Genomic DNA, 15,583 nt, shown 5'->3' on the forward strand with positions numbered 1-15,583 from the left:
ATCTCAGATAAAACAAATTTTTTTTTTTTTTCGAAAATATGCATATATTTCTTCTTTCTCGAAAACTATAGGAGATACAAGGTCCAGTTACGGGCTATCTTGTTCCTCTCTTCGAGCCCTACAAAAAAGTATTAGGACTTTTTTATAAAGGACTTATTGTTTTCGAGTTATTAATATTTCTTTTTTTTTCGTCCCTGAATGTTGCGTAGTTATTAAAAAAAATACAAAATAAGTATATATCAATCGATGGAGAATCGAAAGTTATGCATTTTGAACTATACGATTTTTTTTTTTTTTTTTTTTTAAGTCTCATAACTTTTGAAAATCATACACTACAAGTGTACTCCAATCGACACAGAATGAAAAGTTATGAATTCTGAACCAGCTTTTTTTTTTTTTTTCTTTTTTTCCCAAGTCTCATAACTTTTGATGGGGTTAAGTCTCATAACCAGGCGGGGCCTGGCCCTGACACCGAAAGCGGCAGAAGTGGGCCGGCAACGGGCAAGACAGCGCGCGGTGGAACGATGGTCGGAGGAACTACTCCGACCGAGGGCCGGTCTGCGCGCTGTCCAAGCAATTCAGCCGGTTCTATCGGATTGGCTGTCGAGAGATTTCGGACTCTCTTATAGGATTGTGCAGGTGCTCACCGGGCACGGGTGCTTCGGTGAGTACCTGCACGATAAGGCGCGGAGGGAGCCAACGACGAAGTGCCACCACTGTACGGAGGTCAGGGACACGGCGCAACACACAGTGGAATTCTGCCCAGCATGGGCGGAACAGCGCCGTGCCCTGACCGACGCAATAGGGGGAGATTTGCAGCTCTCCAGCATGGTCAAGGCCATGCTGGAGAGCAAAGAAAAGTGGAGCGCCGTCGCCTCCTTCTGCGAGGACGTCCTAACGCGGAAGGAGGTGGCGGAAAGGGAGAGAGAGGAAGACCCGGACGCCGACCCGATGCGTCGCAAGAGGGCTGGCGTCCGGCGAAGGAGATTCGCCGCAGCCGCGGCGAGAGGATAGCGGGAAGGAGTTGTGCGAAGGAGGTGGGATCGGGGGAACAGTGTTCCCTCGATCCCGCCTCGGAGGCGGGGGGGGAGAGTCGTTCCTCTCGGGGGACGACTCCTCCCCTTGCGAGGAGGTTCTCTCGGGGACCGTGGCCGAATCCCAACCCCCTCCGGGGGCGGAGGGAGCCCGATCCCCGGGAGAAAACCAAAAGAGAGGCGGAACGGAGGGGACACGATCCTCGCCTCACGGGGCGAGGTCCACGGTCCCCTCCCTTCCGCTTAGGGATACTCCCTCTATCGAGGGGTCTCCCAGGAGGTGTCCCCCGTGTCACGGCCGAATCCTAACCCCCTCCGGGGGCGGAGGGAGCCGTGATACGAGGGGGCGGAGGGCTAGCAGGATCTTTGGAGCGGGGGCTCCGGAGATCCATTGCACGCGGGCTCTCACGAGGGGGAAGAGAATGGGTGGCCCCATTCTCTTCCTTCCAGGACCGGGGTAAAACCCGGACCTTTTATCAAGGTTTGGAGCGCAAGCTCAGCGTGCAGCGGCCCCGGCGTATGCGAAAGCGATTCCCGGGGCTGCTGCACAAGCGCTCAGAGGGCCACCGTGTGGTTTTAGTGGGTCGGGGGAGTCCCCGGGAGGCATTTGAGTCCCGGTGGCGTTGATCCCAGCCCCACATAACCCTCTCACCTCCCCCGAGGTGTGAGGGTATGCGGTCGCGCATTTCCACACAAAAAAAAAAAAAAAAAAAAAAAAAAAAAAAAAAAAAAAAAAAAAAAAAAAAAAAAAAAAAAAAAAAAGGTTAGGTTAGGTTAGGTTAGGTTAGGTTAGGTTAGGTTAGGTTAGGTTAGGTTAGGTTAGGTTGGGCCGGATGGAAGGGTCCGCCGCATGTACGCCGGCATTGTCAACTCGGTTGCCCTCTATGGGGCACCGGTTTGGGCTGGGGCTGCGCTCACCACTCCTCGCATAAAAGACGCCCTGCGTAGAGTGCAGCGGCGCATCGCGATAAGGGTGGTGCGCGGTTATCGGACAGTGTCACATGCGGCGGCCGCGACCCTGGCGGGGCTTCCGCCAATGGAGCTCGTCGCGCTGATGTACCAAGAAACGTACGATCAGACGCGCGAGCTTCAGAGGCGGAACATACGTATGACTGCCGGGGTCAGAAGGGGTATGAGACTCCGTGCCCGGCGACGCATGACTGAGAGATGGGAGGAATATCTCCTCAACATCCCGGAGACCAACTCCGGGACTCGCGTCGTCGGGGCCGTGCGGCCACACCTGGAGGAATGGGTGAAGAGGCCGCGAGGCAATGAGGTGTCATTCCACACTGCGCAGGTGTTCTCCGGGCATGGTTGCTTTGGGGAATACCTGTGCAGAATCGGGAAGGAGCGAACTACAGCATGCCACCACTGCGAGGATGGATTGGACACTGCGCAGCACACGTTGGCCTATTGCCCCGCATGGGCCAACGAGCGCAGTGTCCTTACTGATAAAGTCGGGGAAGACCTCTCGCTGTCGACACTGGTGGAACGGATGCTCGACGGCGAGGAAGAATGGAAGGCGGTAACCTCCTTCTGCTCATCAGTCATGAGGCAGAAGGAGGATGCGGAGAGGGCGCGAGAGGGGGCCCGAGATAGAGGAGACGGCGACGGGGGCGGCCCGCCGAGGCGGGGTCGCGGAGGCGGACCACCTCGTCGCCGTACAAGGAGACGCCCCCCTGACGGGGTACGCTAAGAGGGAAGGATGAAGGACAAGGGGCGCTATGCCCCCCTCGTCCGGAGACAAAGATGGGAGGCCAATTAGGGCGATTGGTTGGGCGGGGGGCGCTGTGCCTCCCCCGCACGATAGGAGAACGAAGGCCCCTTTTGGGGCGGAGAAGTAGTAGTTCTAGGAGGGGAGCGGGGGCGGGTGTCGCCTGGCTGGCGGCCGCACGGCGAAAGCCTTGCGGCCGGGAGTCGGGCGGCATCCGTCCCCGCCCCCCCGGCCGAGGTCCTCCTCCCGGGGAGGGCCTCGGTGACGCCCCCGGACCAATGGTCGAATCCCGTTAATGGAGGGAACCGCGGCCCGGGGGCATGGGGACCACAGAGGCTCGCCAGGAGCCTCATCGCACGTGGTCCCCCGGGTATGGACGCGGCAGCGGCGGCCCTCTCACCGGTGCCTTAGAGCGCCGGTGGGAGGGTGGCGCTGCCTGCGGGGGTTCTCCCCTCTCTTCTGGGGGGGAGTTCCCAGGAGTAGGGTTCCCGGAGCGCTGGCCGAATCTCTTCTTCCTTTGGGAGAGAGAGGGAGCCTCGTTCCGGGAGCCGGGGGTGGCGGCTCGAGCGGGAACACTCGAGCCGTGACCCCGCCCCCCAAACTTTTTGGGAGGGCGTGACGTGGGGGTGGTGTCCCCCTGCGTCGCAACCGCGAAGAACCGCACGATAAGTGCGGGGGGAGAGTATCTTCCTCTCGGGGAAGATGCTCTCCCGGGATGAAAAGGCTTGGGGATGGCAAGAAGTAATGCTTCGGCAGTTCCTTGCCATCCCCCGAATAGCCCGCGAAGGCACCCGCTGTGGTTTTAGTGAGGTAGGTCTTGGACCCCATCGTCGATACATTCGTGTATCGGTGATGGGGGACAAGGAGTCCCACATAACCCTCATCCCCTACCCGGGGGATGAGTGGTACCATGAGGTTTCCACAGCGTCAAAAAAAAAAAAAAAAAAAAAGGTTAGGTTAGGTTGGCCCTCTCGGATGAAGCAACGGCAAGGGGCGGCGTGTTGATCGGGACGAGTTTAGATATCTCGAACGCGTTCAACACGCTGCCCTGGGAATGCATCCGCGAGGCACTCCGGTACCACCGGGTGCCTCGGTACATTCAGGATGTGGTCGGGGACTACTTCAGCGATAGGTGGATATCCTACACGGGGCGGTACCAAACGCCGCATCGCAGGAGGATGAGTCGGGGGGTTCCGCAGGGGTCGGTCTTAGGACCACTCCTGTGGAACCTCGGATACGATTGGGTGTTGCGGGGCGCACTTCTCCCGGGCATGCACCTAATGTGTTACGCTGACGACACGCTGGTGCTTGCCCGGGGCGACAATTGGGAGGGGGCCCGCCGACTTGCATCGGTGGGTCTGGCACTCGTCGTTGGACGGATCCGCGCTTTGGGACTGAAGGTGGCCCTCCAAAAGACCGAAGTTATTCACTTCAACGGTCCAAGGAGGGGACCACCTCGGTCCCATATAGAGGTAGAGGGAGTCCGAATGGAGGTGAAGTCCCATTTGAAATATTTGGGACTCACGCTCGACAGCCGATGGAACTGGCGGGAACACTTCTGTCGCTTAGCCCCCCGGATAAGGGCAGCGGTCAACAGTATTGGTTGCTTGCTGCCCAACATCGGGGGGCCGAGGGAGAAGATCCGTCGCCTCTACATGGGGGCGATCGGATCCATGGCGCTCTACGGGGCACCTGTGTGGGCGGGCGACCTGATGGTACCCAGTCAAAGACTGCTGCTAGGTCTGCAGCGAAGGCTGGCCATCAGAATCGTCCGCGGTTATCGCACGGTCCCCGTGGAAGCGGCATGCGTGGTGTCGGGGTCGATACCCTGGACCCTGCTGGCGGAGGTGTACAAGGAACTGTACGAGCAGAGGAGGGACCTTCGCCAGCGGGGCCTGGCCCTGACACCGAAAGCGGCAGAGGTGGCCCGGCAAAGGGCAAGACAGCGCGCAGTGGAACGATGGTCGGAGGAACTACTCCGACCGAGGGCCGGTCTGCGCGCTGTCCAAGCAATTCAGCCGGTTCTATCGGATTGGCTGTCGAGAGATTTCGGACTCTCTTATAGGGTTGTGCAGGTGCTCACCGGGCACGGGTGCTTCGGTGAGTACCTGCACGATAAGGCGCGGAGGGAGCCAACGACGAAGTGCCACCATTGTACGGAGGTCAGGGACACGGCGCAACACACAGTGGAATTCTGCCCAGCATGGGCGGAACAGCGCCGTGCCCTGACCGATGCTATAGGGGGAGATTTGCAGCTCTCCAGCATGGTCAAGGCCATGCTGGAGAGCAAAGAAAAGTGGAGCGCCGTCGCCTCCTTCTGCGAGGACGTCCTAACGCGGAAGGAGGTGGCGGAAAGGGAGAGAGAGGAAGACCCGGACGCCGACCCGATGCGTCGCAAGAGGGCTGGCGTCCGGAGAAGGAGATTCGCCGCAGCCGCGGCGAGAGGATAGCGGGAAGGAGTTGTGCGAAGAAGGCGGGATCGGGAGAACAGTGTTCCCCAGATCCCGCCTCGGAGGGGGGGGAGAGTCGTTCCTCTAGGGGGACGGCTCTTCCCCTCGCGAGGAGGTTCTCTCGGGGACCGTGGCCGAATCCCAACCCCCTCTGGGGGCGGAGGGAGGCCGATCCCCGGAAGAAAACCAAAAGAGAGGCGGAACGGAGGGGACACGATCCTCGCCCCACGGGACGAGGTTCACGGGCCCCTCCCTTCCGCTTAGGGATACTCCCTCTCTCGAGGGGGTCTTCCGAGAGGTGCCCCCCCCGTGTCACGGCCGAATCCTAACCCCCTCCGGGGGCGGAGGGAGCCGTGACACGGGGGGGGCGGAGGGCTCGCAGGATCTTTGGAGCGGGGGCTTCGGAGATCCACTGCACGCGGGCTCTCACGAGGGGGAAGAGAATGGGTGGCCCCATTCTCTTCCTTCCAGGACCGGGGTAAAACCCGGTCCTTTTATCAAGGTTTGGAGCGCAAGCTCAGCGTGCAGCGACCCCGGCGTATGCGAAAGCGATTCCCGGGGCCGCTGCACAAGCGCTCAGAGGGCCACCGTGTGGTTTTAGTGGGTCGGGGGAGTCCCCGGGACGCATTTGAGTCCCGGTGGGCGTTGATCCCAGCCCCACATAACCCTCTCACCTCCCCCGAGGTGTGAGGGTATGCGGTCGCGCATTTCCACACGCAAAAAAAAAAAAAAAAAAAAAGGTTAGGTTAGGTTAGGTTAGGTTAGGTTTCCGAATGGAGGTGAAGTCCCATTTAAAATATTTGGGACTCACGCTCGACAGCCGATGGAACTGGCGGGAACACTTCTGTCGCTTAGCCCCCCGGATAAGGGCAGCGGTCAACAGTATTGGTTGCTTGCTGCCCAACATCGGGGGGCCGAGGGAGAAGATCCGTCGCCTCTACATGGGGGCGATCGGATCCATGGCGCTCTACGGGGCACCTGTATGGGCGGGCGACCTGATGGTACCCAGTCAAAGACTGCTGCTAGGTTTGCAGCGAAGGCTGGCCATCAGAATCGTCCGCGGTTATCGCACGGTCCCCGTGGAAGCGGCATGCGTGGTGTCGGGGTCGATACCTTGGACCCTGCTGGCGGAGGTGTACAAGGAATTGTACGAGCAGAGGAGGGACCTTCGCCAGCGGGGCCTGGCCCTGACACCGAAAGCGGCAGAAGTGGCCCGGCAACGGGCAAGACAGCGCGCGGTGGAACGATGGTCGGAGGAACTACTCCGACCGAGGGCCGGTCTGCGCGCTGTCCAAGCAATTCAGCCGGTTCTATCGGATTGGCTGTCGAGAGATTTCGGACTCTCTTATAGGGTTGTGCAGGTGCTCACCGGGCACGGGTGCTTCGGTGAGTACCTGCACGATAAGGCGCGGAGGGAGCCAACGACGAAGTGCCACCACTGTACGGAGGTCAGGGACACGGCGCAACACACAGTGGAATTCTGCCCAGCATGGGCGGAACAGCGCCGTGCCCTGACCGACGCAATAGGGGGAGATTTGCAGCTCTCCAGCATGGTCAAGGCCATGCTGGAGAGCAAAGAAAAGTGGAGCGCCGTCGCCTCCTTCTGCGAGGACGTCCTAACGCGGAAGGAGGTGGCGGAAAGGGAGAGAGAGGAAGACCCGGACGCCGACCCGATGCGTCGCAAGAGGGCTGGCGTCCGGCGAAGGAGATTCGCCGCAGCCGCGGCGAGAGGATAGCGGGAAGGAGTTGTGCGAAGAAGGCGGGATCGGGAGAACAGTGTTCCCCAGATCCCGCCTCGGAGGGGGGGGAGAGTCGTTCCTCTAGGGGGACGGCTCTTCCCCTCGCGAGGAGGTTCTCTCGGGGACCGTGGCCGAATCCCAACCCCCTCTGGGGGCGGAGGGAGCCCGATCCCCGGAAGAAAACCAAAAGAGAGGCGGAACGGAGGGGACACGATCCTCGCCCCACGGGACGAGGTTCACGGGCCCCTCCCTTCCGCTTAGGGATACTCCCTCTCTCGAGGGGGTCTTCCGAGAGGTGCCCCCCCCGTGTCACGGCCGAATCCTAACCCCCTCCGGGGGCGGAGGGAGCCGTGACACGGGGGGGCGGAGGGCTCGCAGGATCTTTGGAGCGGGGGCTTCGGAGATCCACTGCACGCGGGCTCTCACGAGGGGGAAGAGAATGGGTGGCCCCATTCTCTTCCTTCCAGGACCGGGGTAAAACCCGGTCCTTTTTATCAAGGTTTGGAGCGCAAGCTCAGCGTGCAGCGACCCCGGCGTATGCGAAAGCGATTCCCGGGGTCGCTGCACAAGCGCTCAGAGGGCCACCGTGTGGTTTTAGTGGGTCGGGGGAGTCCCCGGGACGCATTTGAGTCCCGGTGGGCGTTGATCCCAGCCCCACATAACCCTCTCACCTCCCCCGAGGTGCGAGGGTATGCGGTCGCGCATTTCCACACGTAAAAAAAAAAAAAAAAAAAAAAAGGTTAGGTTAGGTTAGGTTAGGTTAGGTTCTCTCCCGTCGGTCGCCACCTTGTCGTGGTGGGAGGGCTCACCCAGTACACTGTCGTACTGGGTGCCAAGAGCGACCAGTACCAAGATTTCTTGGTACAAGGCCTTTCCATGCTTGGAAAGGCGGTGTGTGTGTGTGTGTGGATGAATGAATGAGGGCAGGACGGGCTCTTTAGGGTTGGTACCCAACCGTCCTATGGGTGGGATCCCCAGAGAATAAAGCCAAACTTTATTTACTTATATGATGGACACTAATAAAGAGCAGAAGGTTACCGTCGCAGCGGGGTCGGATACCGCAGCGGCCGGTGGGAGAGGCTGTATTGTCCCGGCAGCCTCCTCATCGTCATCATACGTCGGGCCTCCACGGGAGTTGGAAACGAGCTCCCGTGGTGAAATGGCGATCCGTTTCACCAAGAGTGGTCCTAAAGCCGTACAGCTGAAGGGTAAGCCTGGGGCTAAGGCTAGTCCTAAGGCTGGCACCTCACAGCCAACCGTCCGGCTAACAAGGGTGGACCGAGGCGGAAAGATCTCCGCAAGTACCGCTCCCTCTACCAAAAGGGAGAGCGAGAGACAGACCACCACTGCGGCGACGAGGCAGGCTCATGTCTCCCCGGACCCGCAGTGGGAGCATTCTTCCTCCTTCTCCTCATCCTCGGACGAGGAGGAGGTAATGGACGTGGACGTGGAGGAGGTCCTCGAAGACCAGAGGAAGGCAACGGAGGCAGTGGAAAGAGGCCGAGGTAGGCCTCCAACCACACAAGAATACACCGGCATGACGGCGGCCCGTGCCGATCGTCTCGCCATCTTAGAGAAGGAGGTGCGTCTAAAAGAGGCTTTATACGTCTTGGACGTGAATGCTCCGCCCAAGCGTACCAGGGGAAGGGACAGCCTTCCCACGGAGGAGGAACTGATGGCTGCGTTTCAAGCGCAGAAAACATCGGAGATCTACGCGAAGGCCTGTCGGCACCTTATGGCTGTCGACAAGACCTCCGATGTATCGAAGGGGCTGCAGTCGACCCTTAGCACGGCGCTAAGGAGAGCGGCGCGGGAGGTCACTGTAGCCCTGAGCGTCCTGATGGAGAGAGCGCGCAGCGCCTCGGAGGAACCAGTTCCTTCGCAGGAACTCAGCGCCCTGAAAGCTTACGCCCAGACGCTCAAGAGTGGTAAGGAGAAGGCGGACGCCGAGATCGATGATCTCAAGAGGTCGCTCGCGGCAGCCAAAGCAGAGCTGGCCACTGCGAGGGCATCCGTCTCTCCGTCGCGTCGACCCCCTGCTCTGAAGCGCAAGCTCAGAAACAGGGACGTCGACATGGAGAAGGAGGAGGACTCCGACCCGCCTGCACGGGACTCGGAGTGGTGCCCGAACATTCCGGCACCAAGCTCTGCTCTGAGAACAGTGGACAGGGGGACCTCCCCCTGCCCAACCGTAGTGGAGGACAACGCGGCCTCTAGTGGGCTTAGCCCACAAGAGGTTGAGGCTCTTCTGTGCAGGATCACAGAGTTAAAGCAGGAAGTCGACAACACGCGGGCCGAGATGGCGGAAGTCCTGGACTCCTCCATCTCGGCAATGCAAAAATGTCGGGACGAGAATAGGGAGCTGCGTGGTCAGCTAGAACTCCGGGGGAGGAATAAACCTCCATCTACCGGGGTTCTGCGGGTGGGTAACGTTGCTGGGGGTCCGTCATCTTCTGTGAAGGGGGGCGGATCTTCGGTGGTGAAGGACTGTAATGGCTCGGGGGGAAACACGAACGAACTATGGTCGAAGGTTGTGGGGAGGAAGTCCGCGGGCGCCGATAAGCGCCTACCGCGGGCTTCCAAGGGGCCTGCGGCTCCGCTAGCCGGAGAGCAGGCGGGTGCAGGTCAAGCGGCGAAGCCTGACAGGAAGCGCCGCAAGACTGCAAAAAGAAAAAAGAAGAAGGGTCCACGAGCTCCCGCAACCGCGGCCGTAACGGTCACGATTGCGGGAAAGGAGGGCAGTGACCTGACCTACGCCCGGGTGATGGGCGAGGCGAGGGAGAAGATCTCCCTCCAAGACCTTGGCATTGCAGGGTCAAGGCTCAGGCCATCAATGATGGGGGGTCTCGTAATAGAGATTCCTGGGAAAGACCGCCTATCCAAAGCTCGGCAGCTGGCCGAGCGGATGAAGGACTTGTTTAAGGAGAAGGAGGAGGTGAGGGTCACGCAGCCCCAAAAGACCGCGGAGTTGAGGGTCCGGGGCCTCGACGTGGCCACCACCTCCAAAGACGTCTCCCTGGCGATCGCTGCGGCGACGGGATGCCTGGAGGAGCTCGTTAGAGTGGGTGAGATCCGGCGCAGCTCGGACATTGGCCCAGGCTCAGCCTGGGTCTGCTGCCCGGTCTCGGTGGCCAGCAAATTGGCCAGAGCAGAAAAGCTGCAAATCGGGTGGAGCAGAGTCAAGGTGGAGACTCTGAAGGCTCGACCCGTTTTTTGTTTCCGGTGCCTCGGACACGGTCACGTCCGAGCCCGGTGCAAAGCGGCAGTGGACCGCAGCACCGCCTGTTACCGGTGCGGGGAGCTGGGCCACAGTGCCAAGGGGTGCACGGCGCAACCCAAATGCCTGGCTTGCGCCGATCTGGGTTTGTCAGCCGCGCACCGACTGGGTGGCAGAGGGTGCAAACCCAAACCACCCGCGAGGCGGATGGAGGATGTGCCGCTTGCGGAGAGATTGGCCACGGCCGCTCCCTCAAAGCAAGCGTCGAGGAAGGCGAAAAAGCCCGGTACACTCGCGGCGAAGCGAGTCCCTGCCGGGCCATCAGCAGCATCATCCTCTGGCCAGCAGAAACTGGCCAGTGTTAGGGAGGAGGCGGTAGCGATGGAGACCGACACTTAGTCGGCCTCGTAGACCACCATCCTCAGTTCGGAGGATGGAGTAAATCCCACAGACAAGTGGGATTTACGGGGACTGCAGATCCACAAGTCGGGGGACTTGTGGGTCATTGCACGTAGTCCCCCGTGAGGAGGAGAGCGTGGCGCGACACCCACCTCTCCTCATGAGGAGTGAGACAAACGTCTCCCTCCTCGCGAGTAGGGCGCGAGTCAACGCGCAGCCTGAGATGCTCTCGGACGTAATGCCTCTAGCGGTTCCCGAGAACATCTCGCAAGGCCGAGTGTCGCCGTCTGGTTTTTAGTGGGTCGGGGGTCGTTTATACCCCCAGCCCCACATAACCCACCTTGCCTCCCCCGAGGCGGGTGGGTATGCGGTTGCGCATTTTCCAGACGTTAAAAAAAAAAAAAAAAAAAAAAGGTTAGGTTAGGTTAGGTTCTCTCCCGTCGGTCGCCACCTTGTCGTGGTGGGAGAGCTCACCCAGTACACTGTCGTACTGGGTGCTAAGAGCGACCAGTACCAAGTTTACTTGGTACAAGGCCTTTCCATGCTTGGAAAGGCGGTGTGTGTGTGTGTGTGGATGAATGAATGAGGGCAGGACGGGCTCTATAGGGTTGGTACCCAACCGTCCTATGGGTGGGATCCCCAGAGAATAAAGCCAACTTCTTACACTACTCATGATGGACACTAAGAACGAGACGATCATTACTGTCGCAGCGGGATCGGATACCGCAGCGGCCGGTGGGAGGGGCTGTATTGTCCCGGCAGCCTCCTCATCGTCATCGTACGTCGGGCCTCCACGGGAGTTGGAAGCGAGCTCCCGTGGTGAATTGGCTATCCGCTTCACCAAGGGTGGGCTTAAGGCCGTACAAGTGCGGGGGAAGCCTAAGTCTAAGGCTAGTCCTAAGGCTGGCACCTCTCAGCCAACCGTACGGCTTACAAGAGTGGACCGAGGCGGAAAGATCTCCGCAAGCACCGCTCCCTTAACCAAAAGGGAGAGCGTGAGACAGACGACCACTGTGGCGACGAGGCAGGCTCATGTCTCCCCGGACCCACAGTGGGAGCATTCTTCCTCCTTCTCCTCGTCCTCGGACGAGGAGGAGGTAATGGACGTGGACGTGGAGGAGGTCCTCGAAGATCAGAGGAAGGCAACGGAGGCAGTGGAGAGAGGCCGAGGTCGGCCTCCAACCACTCAAGAATATACCGGCATGACGGCGGCCCGTGCCGATCGTCTCGCCATCTTAGAGAAGGAGGTGCGCCTAAAAGAGGCTTTATACGTCTTGGACGTAAATGCTCCGCCTAAACGTACCAGGGGCAGGGACAGCCTTCCCACGGAGGAGGAACTGATGGCTGCGTTTCAAGCGCAGAAAACATCGGAGATCTACGCGAAGGCCTGTCGACACCTTATGGCTGTCGACAAGACCTCCGATGTATCGAAGGGGCTGCAGTCGACCCTTAGCACGGCGCTAAGGAGAGCGGCGCGGGAGGTCACGGTCGCCCTGAGCGTCCTGATGGAGAGAGCGCGCAGCGCCTCGGAGGAACCAGTTCCTTCGCAGGAACTCAGCGCCCTGAAAGTGTACGCTCAGACGCTCAAGAGTGGTAAGGAGAAGGCGGATGCCGAGATCGATGATCTCAAGAGGTCGCTCGCGGCAGCCAAAGCAGAGCTGGCCACTGCGAGGGCATCCGTCTCTCCGTCGCGCCGGCCCCCTGCTCTGAAGCGCAAGCTCAGAAACAGGGACGTCGACATGGAGAAGGAGGAGGACTCTGACCCGCCAGTGCGGGATACGGAGTGGTGCCCGAATATTCTGGCACCAAGCTCTGCCCTGAGAACGGTGGACAGGGGGACCTCTCCTTGCCCAACCGTGGTGAAGGACGACGCGGCCTCCAGTGGACTTAGCCCACAAGAGGTTGAGGCTCTTCTGTGTAGAATCACAGAATTGAAGCAGGAGGTTGACAATACGCGGGCCGAGATGGCGGAAGTCCTTGACTCCTCCATCTCGGCAATGCAAAAGTGTCGGGACGAGAACAGGGTGCTGCGTAGGAAGCTGGAGCTTCGGGAAAAGGAGAAAATTCCTACAACCGGGGTTCCACGGGGGGGTAATGTTGCTGGGGGCCAACCATCTTCGGGTAAGAAGGGGGGGGTATCTCATGTGACCGGGAGTATTCCTAATTCTGGGGGGGACACTAAAGACCTGTGGTCTAAAGTAGTGGGGAGGAAATCCGTGGGCGCCGATAAGCGGCAACCACGGTCCTCCAAGGGATCTGCCACTCCGATAACCGGGGAGCAGTCAGGCTCTGGTCTTGCGGCGATAGAAGCCAGATAGAAGGCGCCGCAAGACATCGCGAAGAAAAAAGAAGAAGGGCCCGAGAGCTCCCGCAACCGCGGCCGTAACGGTCACGATTGCGGGAAAAGAGGGCAGTGACCTGACCTACGCCCGGGTGATGGGTGAGGCGAGGGAGAAGATCTCCCTCCAAGACCTTGGCATTGCAGGGTCAAGGCTCAGGCCATCAATGATGGGGGGTCTCGTAATAGAGATTCCCGGGAAAGACCGCCTATCCAAAGCTCGGCAGTTAGCTGAGCGGATGAAGGACTTATTTAAGGAGAAGGAGGAGGTGAGGGTCACGCAGCCCCAAAAGACCGCGGAGTTGAGGGTCCGGGGCCTCGACGTGGCCACCACCTCCAAAGACGTCTCCCTGGCAATCGCCGCGGCGACGGGATGCCTGGAGGAGCTCGTTCGAGTGGGTGAGATCCGGCGCAGCTCGGACATTGGCCCAGGTTCAGCCTGGGTCTGCTGCCCGGTCTCGGTGGCCAGCAAACTGGCCAGAGAAGAAAAGCTGCAGGTCGGGTGGAGCAGAGTCAAGGTGGAGACTCTGAAGGCTCGACCCGTGTTTTGTTTCCGGTGTCTCGGACATGGACATGTCCGGGCCCGGTGCAAGGCAGCGGTTGACCGAAGCACCGCATGCTACCGCTGCGGTGAACTCGGTCATAGTGCGAAGGGGTGCACGGCACAACCCAGATGCCTGGCTTGCGCCGATCTGGGTTTACCAGCCGCGCACCGACTGGGAGGTAGAGGGTGTAAACCCAAACCTCCCTCGAGAAGGAAAGAGGACGTGCCGCTTGCGGAGAGGATAGCTACGGCTTCCTCGAAGCAAGCGTCGACAAAGGCGAAAAAGCCCGGTACACTCGCGGCGAAGCGAGTCCCTGCCGGGCCAACAACAGCATCGTCCTCTGGCCGGCAGAAACCGGCCAGTAGTAGGGAGGCGGAGGCAATGGAGACCGACACTTAGTCGGCCTCGTAGACCACCATCCTCAGTTCGGAGGATGGAGTAAATCCCACAGACAAGTGGGATTTACGGGGACTGCAGATCCACAAGTCGGGGGACTTGTGGGTCATTGCACGTAGTCCCCCGTGAGGAGGAGAGCGTGGCGCGACACCCACCTCTCCTCATGAGGAGTGAGACAAACGTCTCCCTCCTCGCGAGTAGGGCGCGAGTCAACGCGCAGCCTGAGATGCTCTCGGACGTCATGCTTTAGCGGTTCCCGAGAGCATCTCGCAAGGCCGAGTGTCGCCGTCTGGTTTTTAGTGGGTCGGGGGTCGCTTACACCCCCAGCCCCACATAACCCACCTTGCCTCCCCCGAGGCGGGTGGGTATGCGGTTGCGCATTTTCCAGACGTTAAAAAAAAAAAAAAAAAAAAAAAAAAAAAAAAAAAGGTTAGGTTAGGTTAGGTTAGGTTAGGTTAGGTTAGGTTAGGTTAGGTTAGGTTAGGTTAGGTTAGGTTAGGTTAGGTTAGGTTCTCTCTCGTGGGATGCGGCCTTGCCGTGGCGAGAGAGCTCACCCCTTGCAAGAGGATAGTCTTGCAAGGGGTGCTAACAGCATCCCGTACCCGAGTAACGTCGGGTACATCAACTCCCCGAGTCTGGGGAGTTTCCCCAGTCTTGGGGAGCCCTCCCTGTGGGAGGAGGGGGCCCACTTCCCCTATAGAGCTTCGGCTCGTATGTGGTAGAGGATGGCGACCTTGAATACAAACGCCCGGTGGTATGGCACCGTTAGGGGATGGACATTGCACGGCGCCTTTGGCGCTGTCCTCCCTCCATACTGTTGCGGTTTGCGCCGCTGGGACTTCCTCCTCCGTGCTCTGGGGGGGTATTTTTTCGGGGGTTTTTTCTCCCGGGGGTATTCCCCCGGGGTCTCGGGGTTGGGGTCTTTGCGGCTGGGGCCGCGGGGGAGGGGACCAATTGTGATCACCCGAGGGGCCTTGCCCGGAGGGTTTTACCCGAGGGGCATCGCCCGGAGGGGATCACAGCGGTCAGTCGCCGGGGCCGCTCGGACGTATTCCGAGGCGGGGCCCGGCGACAAGAAGTACCCCAGGGTGCTGGTTGGGAGTCCCCAGGCTGGGTAGCCTGGGTCTCCGTCCCAGCGTCCCTGGGGGGTTGCCGCGCCCGGGCCACTCGGACGTATTCCGAGCTCGGGTCGGGCGCGGTGTGGAGGTCACGCGTGGTTACCCGAGGGGCTTTGCCCGGAGGGATTACCCAAGGGGCATAGCCCGGAGGGTGCCACGCGGACCTGCCGTCGAGGCCGCTCGGACTTATTCCGAGGCAGGGCTCGGCGGCGAGAGCAGGTACTCCTGGCCGGTCGGGACCGTTTCCCCTTCCGAACCGGCCGGTCAGGAGAGGCGTAGTCCCTTCCGCTGGACGTGATTCCCGGCGGGGGGACGTGCTGGTCGCCACGGCGGGCAAGGTGTGGACGGGGAGCGGCGTCCTCACCCCAACCGTCCGTGGGGCCCCCTGGGTGGCGCCACCCCCAGCGGTACCCGCGCTGTCGGAGGCGCGGGACCCCCGAAAAACCCGTGTGCGGTGTCACAGCTTCACACGGGGGAGTAAGGGGCTGGAGCCGGGCCAGGGGGGGTCTTTATCCCCTCTGGTTTCGGCATAGGTGGGCTCCCGGTGAGTCCACCGGGCCCGGCCGTCGGAGTGTGCCGGTCATGTTTCGGGCACTTCGGCGGGCGGTAGGAGATACGCCGGTCCACCGAGCC

At 60.4% G+C, this 15,583-nt stretch overlaps 1 protein-coding gene across 1 annotated transcript; it reads left to right on the forward strand.

Annotated features, from left to right (window-relative positions):
- Positions 1–429: 429 nt before the first annotated feature.
- Positions 430–1,014, forward strand: LOC145947816 (uncharacterized). The gene has a single exon (XM_083057591.1). The coding sequence runs from the start codon at positions 430–432 to the stop codon at positions 1,012–1,014; it is 585 nt and encodes a 194-aa protein (XP_082913717.1).
- The last annotated feature ends 14,569 nt before the right edge of the window (positions 1,015–15,583 follow it).

The sequence above is a fragment of the Prenolepis imparis genome, unplaced genomic scaffold, assembly GCF_030444845.1.
Source record: "Prenolepis imparis isolate NDT839.2.m4 unplaced genomic scaffold, iyPreImpa1.0 SCAF_155, whole genome shotgun sequence".
Taxonomy (NCBI): Eukaryota; Metazoa; Arthropoda; class Insecta; order Hymenoptera; family Formicidae; genus Prenolepis; species Prenolepis imparis.

Excerpts from the sequence above, each read along its gene's own strand:
- LOC145947816 (XM_083057591.1), top strand. The coding sequence starts at position 430 with ATGGGGTTAAGTCTCATAACCAGGCGGGGCCTGGCCCTGACACCGAAA.